Consider the following 10,248-nt stretch of genomic DNA (forward strand, 5'->3'; position numbering starts at 1 on the left):
AAGAGGGCTTGAAGGTGGGGTGTGCCAACTGTGCATGAATGCAGGCAGGGAACAGACGTCTGCAGAGGCTCAGAGGACAGTGGGAGTCTGATGGGTTCAAGGCAAGAGGAAGGGTTGGGTGTGGCATGGTGACGGGAGCAGAAGAGGAATCTCATGCCTGACTTGGTGCTTATTCTCCAGCTCAGCGGCCACATGTCTTCATTGCCTGGCCAGCCTTGGATCAGTGTCCCAGGTTATCCCATGCCCAGTGTGAAGCCCATTTAGCAGATGTACCCGTCAAATCAATTTGCTAACCCACAAGCTGATGTACTGTCATCAGCCTGTGCCACAGCATCAGTGTGCTCTGGTGGCTGAGAGGGGGCTCAAGCAGTGCCCCGTCCACCATGTGCTGGTCCCTTCCTCTGTTAATGCTCACAGAGGCAGAGCGTCAGCTTCTCCATTTTACCCACAAGGAGCTGAGGCTTTGTGAAGTTAAGGGAACTGCTCACATTGCTAGTTTGGTGGGGCAGGATTTGAAATCCCTCATTCAGTCTACAACCATACCACCCTGAACATGCCCAATCTCTTCTGAAATCCATCCTTCACTTATTCAATGAAGGTCTGTTTAACACCTATTATGCCATGCACTGTCTAGACACTGGACACAAAACAATGACTAAACAGATAAAGCTGTCTGTCCTCGTGGAGATTAAATCCTAGTGTGGGGTTGGGGTGGAGGTAGAAAAGAGCAGACAATGAAAAAGATAATTAAGAAAAATATGTGGGATATCAAATCAAATATGCAGAATGACCACTAGAGGGCGCCCCACCCAGCGCCTTCCAGTCCCTGCTTTCAGGTTCTTCTGGATTCCAGACAATAGCAGGGTGGCTTTGAATGCTAAGTGTAGCATCTGCTCAAGAAGAAAGCTGGGAGGAATTTGAAAGTGAAGTCAGAAATCATCACCATTTTTTCAGCTGAATCCTATCATCAGATACTTGTCCTTCCACCTGCCCAAGGTAGCTCAGTGACTTCAAAGTCCTGTGGACTCCAAGTTTACCAGCAACTCATACTCGCTCACCAGCCTGTGGTCAGCCTTTTCCACTTGCCACCTGCCCCCCTTCCATTACCCCCTTGCTTACCCATTCACCCTATCCAGCACTCAGCTGCTACACCTTCCTTCTCTGCCCACCTGTCTGGCCACCCATCCTGCCCATCCCTCTTCCATTCAACTTCCTGCCCACCCACCTATCCTACTCACCCATTTAGGCTTCCGTTTTCTCAGCCCTCCTTCCACCATCCTGCCAGCTGATGCTACTGAAGCCCAGAACTGGAGCACTCAGTCTATAGTGACAAGGAGGGCAAGAGATCAAACCAAGTTGATAAATGAGTGAATTGCTTCAATGTGCGTGAATTTTAGTGTGCCAAGGCCAAGGAAAGGTGGAAGAATTTAAGAACATCAACGTAGGGCCAGAGCAGTGACTCCCACTTGTAATCCTAGCTACTCTGGAGGTTCTGATCAGGATGATTATGGTTCAAGGTCAGCCTGGCAAAAAGGTCGTGAGACCTTGAACTCAACCAATAAAAGCTGGGCGTGGTGGTGGATGCCTGTCATTCCAGCTGCTTGGGAAGCATAAATAGAAGATGGCAGTCCAGGTAGGCCAAGGTATTAAAAAAAAACCTAAAGCAAAAAAGGGCTGGGGGTGTGGCTCAATTGGTAGATCACCTGCCTTGCAACTATGAGGTCCTGAGTTCAAACTCCAGTACCATCAACAAAAAATAAAAGCAAGAACCTGGCAAGATAGTCTTAGCAAACCGAACTGTTTCTGAAAACAATCTAACTTTGGATTTTAAGAAGACTCCACTGTGCTAGTGTGCTGTGGACACGAATTACTTTTCGCTAGCCCTCCCAGACAATAGAGTAGGTAAAATTCCATAAGTGTTTCAGCACCTCTGTTCTTTGCTCCAAGGACTTCCTGAGTGCTAAGTCATTTGGACATTTACTCAGTAACATTTAAGTGCTGCTTTCTGAGGCCCTAAGTTGCTCAGCATTGTGAGACCAGACTGTATATAAATACTGAAAAACTTCTGACCACAGGCTGTGAATGAATCCTCATCAAACACTGCACATCAGATTTACCCCAGATAATATGGGATTGTTTTATTCAGGTGTATGTTCCTGTTCGCACCACCAGAAACCACAGCACAGCTGAAAAATCACCAGGAAAGTCGTCATGTATCTGTCTAGTTTGTTGAGAGCCTGGGCAACCTCCTTCCTCTCTTCCAGTTTTTTCTAAAAGATTCAGAAGCCCTATGCAGCACTAATAAAGAGGTATCCTCAAGAGGGCATGGTGGTACATGCCTGTAATCCCAGCACTGGGAAGACTGAGGCAGGAGGATTGTGAGTTTGAGGCCAGTCTGGGCTACATAGTAAGAGTCTTATCAAACAGAAGAAGGAGAAGGAGAAGAAAGTATGGATGGCTCAAGTGTGGTAGAGCGCTTGACTAGCAAGTGCAAGGTCCTGAGTTCAAACCCCAGTACCACCATAAATAAATAAATAAATAATTTTAAAAAGAAAAAGCAGAAAAAAAGTGAGTGTTTGTAAGTGTCCTTTGGCTAAAGTATATGGGTTGTAACTTTGATGAAAGTACTTTCTGTAGCATTCTGGAAGTGTACAGAAGCCTAAAACTGGTCACAGAGTGTGACAGACAGGTAAGAAAATGAAGATTGTTATGATGAACACCTCTTCCAGAACATGGGCTGTAAAGGAGGTGAGAGGTGTGTGAAGGAGAAAGAAGTAATTTTGGGAACTAGAGTGAGGCTCAAGTAGTAGAGCGCTTGCCCAGAAAGCACAAGGTCCCAGAAAGGAAATAATTTTTGGTTGGCTGGTTGTTTTAAAATGGGATTATTTATTTATTTATTTGGGAGCACTGGGGTTTGAACTCACTCACACTTGCTAGGCAGCCCTTTTTTGGTGGAATATTTTGAGGTAGGGTCTTGAAAACTATTTGCCCAGGGATGGCTTTGAACTGTGATCCTCCTGATCTCTGCCTCCTGAGTAGCTAGGATTACAGATGTGAGCCACAGGCACCCAGCTGATATGTTTTTGAGATTGGGTCTCATTAGGTTGCCCAGGCCAGTACTGAGCTCCTGGGTTCTAGTGATCTTCCTCCTCAGCCTGAGTAGCTGGGACTATAGGTGCACCCCACCAAGGTGGAAGAAATTTGAAACTTATTTATATGAGGAAATACTTTATTTTGGTGGGTGTGTGAGTGTGATATTGTAAATGGAATAACCTGATAACCACATCCTCCCCATAAAACATCTAGATTGCTGCATAAAATTAAGCACAACCAAGTGGCCACAAAGCAAGGGGAAATCCCCTGAAGACATGGGAAGAAGAAATGAAAAATGAGCTGTGTGAGCTACTGGGTGTTTGTGGCTCATGGCAACGATAAGGCTTGGATTTCACACCCACCTAGAAACCGGAAATGAGGCCTTCCTGGGGAAATTAAAAACTGAGACCCCAATAGAAAGCTCAGATGCTTAAAGATGACACCCAGAGTGAAAATATGAACTAGAAAATAAAGATATTCCCCAGGGAGGATGAAAGGACCTTATCTATTTCACCTTGAAATCTGATGATAATAAAAGGTGATTCTTAAAATTCTGAAACAAAAACTTGTCTTCTCTTGGTTTTGGAGTCCAAATTTATACCATCTACAGGGGCTGGGAATCCCAAATAAAATGAGCAGTGTGGTCCTGGGTTGGTAACACCCCTGAAGCATCCTTGGCGGAAGCAAACCCAAAAGCCTCTTAGAAAGACATACCCTCCACTAGTTGGTTTTTCATCACTATAATGAAATACCTGAGGTAATTACTACTAAAGAGAAAAGTGTTATTTTGGCACATGGGTTTTTTGTTGTTGCTTTTGGTTGGTTTTGTATTGTTTGTTTCTGTGTTTTTGAGGTACTGGGATTTGAACTCAGGACCCTGAGTTTGGCAGATGGACACTCTACTACTGGAGCCACACCCCCAGCCCTTGTTTTGTTTTTTTGAGATGGAGTTTCACTATGTTCTCAGGCTGGTCTCAAACTCACAGGCCCCAGTTATCCACCCAATTCAGCCTCCAGAGTGGCTGGGACTAAGACATGTACCACCATGTCTGGCCACAGTTTTACAGGTTCCAGTCTGTGATTTGTTGGCTGCAAGGCAGCACATCAAAGCAAGAGCGCATAGAGGTACAAAACCATGCGCATCACGATCCAGGGAGCAAAAGAGGACTGGATGGGCCAGCATCCCAAAATCTTCCTTCAGGGCACACTCCAGCGACTTCCCACTAGGCCCTACCTCTTTTCTTTTCTTTTCCCACAATACTGAGGCCTCACACTTGCTAGGTAGGCACTGTACCACTTGAGCCACTCCACCAGCCCTGTATTGGTGTTGGTTTTTTTTTGAGATAAAGTCTCCTGAGGTTCTACCACCTGCCAACAGCAAAGGCCTGGGAACCAAGCCTTTAACACATGGGCCTTTGGGAGAAATTTTGATCTAAGATATAGCACTCTTAAACCTGTGATGTAGCTTCTCACTGACCAGGTTGAGATCACAGCCCTACATCACAAAGTGTAAGGAAACAATCTGTCACGAATGAGAGCAAGCAGACACTGCGTACCACAGAACTGACCTCACCTAGAACTCCAGAAATTAGAGTTGTTGCTAAAGGGTCACACCGTAAGTGTGCTTTAAGTGCCCAGAGAGACAAAAGAAGAACTCAACATGAGAAAGTAAGAAGATAGTGTTAAAAATGCGAGGGGAGCAGGACATGGTGGTCACACCTGTAATCCCAGAGGATTACAGAGGCAGAGGCAGGAGGATCTCAAGTTCAAGGCCAGCCTGGACTACATAATTAGACACTGTCCAAACTGACAAAAAAAAAAAGGGAGGAGGGAGAGACTTAAAACAAAGAGAAAAGAGAAAAAGTCATCTGCTCATGCCCAAAATCCCAGCTACTCGGGAGGTAGAGATTAGAAGTATCAAGGTTCAAGGTCAGCCAGGGCAAAAAGTTAGCAAGAGCCCCATCTCAACAACAAAAAAGCTGGGCATGGTGGCACAAGACTGTCATCCCAGCTACCCAGGAAGCATAAGTAGGAGACTCACAGTATAGGCCTGCTCAGATAAAAAACTTGAGATCCTACCTGAAAAATAACTAGAGCACAAAGGGCTGGGCATATGGCTCAAGTGATGGAGAGCCTGCCTAGAAAGTGTGAGGCTCTGAGTTCAAACCCCACTACCACCAAAAAAAAAGATTAGTCTACCCACTTTATTCACTCCCCCCTTGAATTGGGCTCCTGTTGTTTTAGATCATGTTCTGGGTCTGACAATATAAAGATGATTCTGGGGATAGCAAGTTGGACTTTGTCTTGGGAAGACCACATGCATACATGCACGTGTTCATGCATACATATGCATTCATCCATCCAGTCACACAGCGACTCACCGATCTAGCCATTCTCCACTCTTCCATCCATCATCTGTCCGTCCATCCATCCGTCCATCCAGCCATCCATCCACCCATCCAACCATCCAACCATCCATCCATCCAACCATCCATCCATCCATCCGTCAGTCCATCTGTCCGTCCATCCATCCATCTGTCATTTTATAGCATCCTCTAATGTCACAGCTAGAAAGGTACTAATAGAGCTTTTTTTTTTTTTGTGGTACTGGGATTTGAACTCAGGACCTATACCTTGAGCCACTTCCCCAGCCCTTTTTTCTTTTTACGAGTTTTTTTGAGATAGGGTCTTGTGAACTTTTTGCCCAGGCTGGCTTTGAACCATGATCCTCCTGATCTCTGCCTCCTGAGTCGCTGGGATTACAGGGTGAGCCACAACACCCAGCTCTAATCAACTTCCAGCATCTTGATCAACTTCCAGCTTCTTGTATAGAAGATGAGGTCCCCAATACAGAAGTCACTCCTGTGAAGTTTCTAAGCAAGTCAGGTGATGGAGCCAGATTGAGAGCCAGGGGACTTGTCGTACTTTCCCTTCTATACCTGCTGCTCTCTGGGCACATGGCATTCAGGCATCTAAGCTCTGAACCCCTGTCCCTCTTCTGTCTCCTTTGTGGATCGTTCATTCCTTGTGGGCAGAGTCCCCACAACCTATTCCTGTCAGCTGCTGGTGACAAGAAGTGATATAATTGCTTAGTCCATGGGTGGCAGATAGAGATGAGTGAGGAACCCTGATTTATTCATTCATTCATTTTTTTTTTGGCAGTTCTCACTATGTAGCCCAGATTGGCCTCCAACTCTCTATCCTCCTGCCTCTGCCTCTTGAGTGCTGGGATTATAGGCATGAACTACCATGCCCAGCACATCCCTTTTCTTTTAACAAGGAGTAGAGTTTGGGGTCAATGCCTCCAGCAGACAACAATGTCTACTTAGAACTTAATAACTTTGTCTACACTGTATTTATTTTCATGTTACATCTTCTATTTATGGCAAATGATACTCGTTTTCCATTTATAGAAGTAATGCAAAAAAATTCCTTTAAAGTAAATTTATTAAGCAAATAGCTAACCTAAAGAAAAATATAAAGTAAATAATAATACTACAGGTGATAAACTGATATGGCAAAAATCCTAATATTTACAATTGATATTTAGGAAATCAGACCCCTAAGGAATAGAAACTACATTGCACTCCCACCCTCGCTCCTCTCCTACAGGCAAGGTCAGCCAATAACCCACACACATTTGAGGCTCCATTTCTATGGCGTAGGTCATTACAACTAAGTCTGTCTTGGGGCAAACTGACTCTGAACCACTCCAACAAGCTGGGAGGGAAGATGGCAAATGAGAGGCAGCACTTGGAGCAAGCCTTCCCTAGGATGATGCTCCTTTCTACATTGGCTCAAACTCAGTTCTTGGCTCAGGGTTTCCTCACCATGAGTAGTTAAGATCCAGAGGGCTGAGGTGTGTGCAGCTGGCAGAAGATGGGCAGAAGAGCTGGTTGGTCTTCAGAGAGGACCCCTTCAAGTCAGCTTGGCAATTTCCTTGTTCCCATTTGAGATCAAAGCCAAGGTTCATATGTAACAAAAGGCTCTTGATCTTGTTCTCTGTGTGGCTTTTCCTGGAGGACCTCTTGGTGGTGGTGGGGTGGCGGGGATAAGTGGCTAGAGAAGGATAGGAGCTGTATTTCTGGGAAGCTGGATTCTTGCTATCTCCCACCAGCACCTCGGACAGTTATCATCATCACATTCAGGATCTATGGATCCCTCTGCTCGGATATTGGCACCTTAGGTACATCCTGACTGACGGTGAACTGGTTGGTCTGATGCTGTTTCCTGCCTGATGCTCCCTTAAGTTCTTACACTGGAGTGCAATCTTGCTTCTGGTCCACAGTCAGCCCTGCCTCTGGTTCTCTGAGGCATTGAAGCATCTGAGCAGTTGAACTGAGGCACTTCTGGGTGTTCCTTGGGGCACAGGCTGTCCACACTCGCTCAGCTTGCCTGCCATCCAGGCTCAGAAGAATGGAAATGCAGACATAAAAAGCCTGAGAGCATCCAAGCTCAGGAGTAACCCTAAAGCTGGAGACGGGTGGGTGGATGGGGGAAGCGGTGTCACTCTGAAGTGGGACCTTCTGCAGGAGTCTCTGGGTAGCATATCCTGCAGGCCCTGGGGATTCAAACTCCCACACTGGCCCGGCCTTCCCGCCTCCAGAATGCTGAGATCTGCTCCAGGGTGACCCGAGGCTGGAGGCCCCAGTCTGGCTCAGGGCTACCTGGGCGCTGCCTCCGGGCCTGAAGGTCCCCAAGCTGCATGTTGATCTCTGGCCTCAGCTCAGGCCCACCCCAGCTCACCAGGCCTGTGGTGTGGGGCCTCTCCTCCCAGGGCTGGGGCCCCCAGAAGGTGCTGCGGACTGGGACCTCAGGTGGAGTCTGGAGGACCAAAGAGCTGGGAGCAGAGTGTGGGAACAAAGGGGCAGGGGGCGCAGTAGCTCGGGCCTCCAAGGTGCCCCCAGGGGCAAGAGGCTCTGGGGCCCTGTCCGTCAGGAGGGGCATTGCAGAGCCATACCAGTCCTCAGAACGTTCTCTAGGGGTCCCCGTGGGCTCAATCCACAACTCTCCTCCAGGGCGCCAGACCAGGGTGTGTGGGCGCCGGCTGGCGTCTGTGTGCAGTGAGCGGCGGAACAGGCGTTCGGCCAGCACAGCTGTGGTCACGATGAAGAAGGCAGCCAGGGAGGCCAGGGCTAGCATGATGGGAACACAGGGTCCACAGGGGAGTGGGGACCACAAGGCAGCCTCAGACATGGGGAGTCCTTCTGTGTGCTCCAAGGGCTGCTGGGGAGTTGAAGGCATCTGAGATACACAGAGATGAGGAGAGGAAGCAAATGAGGCAGGGCTGGCCCAGTGGAGAGAGGGAGAGAAGCAAGTGTCCCAGAAAGCAGAGCAACACAGAGGGCAAAGGGGACTCAGTATCTGACTTGAGAAGCAGAGGAGCAAAGGGGACCCAGAGATGACAAGAGGGAGCTAAGTAGGGCTGAAGGACAGGCAGAGCCCCCTCTGCCAGCAGCTAGGCCCTCCTGCGGCCATTCCAATCTCTTTCCAGAAGCTACATTGCCCTCCCAGATCCTAGGATGCCTCAGACAAAAGGTCTAGGCCCCTACATATCTTGCTCTGGCCTAGAGAGGAAGTGGCCAGAAAGGAAATGAGAGAGAACCTCCCCTTCTGGCCCCTTCCTGCCTGTGTAGCCCCTCTTCTGGCCACCTCTGCTGGCCCTCAGCACACCTTTGCTCCCTTGCCTTTCTCCTTGAAAGAGGTCTTGCTCCCTAGGCGCCATTGCACTTGCTGCTGGGCCTGGTCTCAAGTAACACCTCTATGCCTGTCCCAGCCTCTTTGGCTTTGCTGGCCTCTGTCTCCCTTGTTTGTCTCGGCCCACCTCTCTCTAGCCTCCAGACCCATCTGCGGGGACAGATGATCTGTACTCACCTTGCCTTGGGTCAGTCCCAGGCTCTCTCTTCTGAGCCACTCTTCCCTGTGCATGCTGGGAGAGTGCAGGGTGGCTGTCTGGAAGGCTCTAGATGGCTGGCCTCAGATGAGGGCGGAAGGGAGGCCACCACCTGTTGCTGGGCAACTGTGCCCCAACTCTTTCTGCCCCTGTGGAGTGTCTCCAAGGCAACCTGGGAGGATGTGGTCACTGTGGTGAGGAGGCGTTTCCTGGGTAAGGTGGGGCCGGAATGGACAGTGGTTCTGTTGAACTCAGTCTCACCCCACAGCAAGCCCCAGCCCCAGAGGGGTGCAGACACTCTGGCCCTTCCACTGTCACTGCCCATTCCTGGGAGGTTCCACATCCCAGTCCTGCCCTGATCGCTGGGCCTCCCCAAAGTTGTCTTCATCCAGTGCCCCACACCCCTCCTACTTGACCCAGGTTTTTTGTTTTTTTTTCTTTCTTTTGGCAGTACTGGGATTTGAACTTAGGGCCTTCCCCTTGTTAGTCAGGCGCTCTACCATTTGAGCCACACCTCCAGCCAATTTTTCTTTTATTTTTGTATTAGGGTCGCACATTTATGCCCAGGCTGACATGAACTGTGATTCTCTTATTTATACTTCCCAGGTAGCAGGGATGGCAAATGCACAGCCATTGCTGTGTGAAATAGGGACTCAAGAAATTTTTGCCAGGCATTGGTTTTGAACCATTATCTTTTTACTCTCTACCTTCCCAGTCACTAGGATTATAGGAGTGAGCCACCATGCATGACTACATTTTGACTTTTTTTTGTTGTTGTTTTTCTGAAATACGGTCTCACTATGTAGCCCAGGCTAGCCTCGAACTTGCCATCCTCCTGCTTCAGCCTCCTTTCAGGATCAGGCTGAAAGCTAGGATTACAGATGTGCCACACCATACTCGGCTGTATGTTCTCTTTTAATTAATTTTTTTCTTCTAAAAGAAGACAAACCTCTAGAAGAATAATATTAAAGTCAGAAAGAAGAGCTGGTGGTGTTTTTGTCAAGTGGTAGAGCACCTGCCTGGCAAGTGTGAGACTCTTGAGTTCAAAACCAGTGCTGGAGAGAAAAAAACCAGAAAGATGAGGCATGATTTTTCTGTTACTAAGGTATCAAACTGGCTGATTTGATTTTTTTTTTTTCTTTTTTGCTGTACTGGGGTTTGATCTCAGAGCTTTGCGCTTGCTAGGCTGGCGCTCTACCACTTGAGCCATGCCCCCAGCTCTAGGCTGACTTCACATATTTTTCATTGCTTAAAAAAAAAAA

At 48.0% G+C, this 10,248-nt stretch overlaps 1 protein-coding gene across 1 annotated transcript; it reads right to left on the reverse strand.

The window, feature by feature from the left end:
* Positions 1-2,460: 2,460 nt before the first annotated feature.
* Positions 2,461-9,175, reverse strand: C17H16orf54 (chromosome 17 C16orf54 homolog). The gene is made up of 2 exons (XM_020158780.2): positions 8,968-9,175; positions 2,461-8,337 (listed from the first exon to the last, which is right to left on the reverse strand). Exons 1-2 carry the CDS (start codon positions 9,019-9,021, stop codon positions 7,663-7,665), a joined length of 729 nt encoding a protein of 242 aa, XP_020014369.2. The 5' UTR covers positions 9,022-9,175; the 3' UTR covers positions 2,461-7,662.
* Positions 9,176-10,248: the final 1,073 nt, after the last annotated feature.

The sequence above is a fragment of the Castor canadensis genome, chromosome 17, assembly GCF_047511655.1.
Source record: "Castor canadensis chromosome 17, mCasCan1.hap1v2, whole genome shotgun sequence".
NCBI lineage: Eukaryota > Metazoa > Chordata > Mammalia > Rodentia > Castoridae > Castor > Castor canadensis.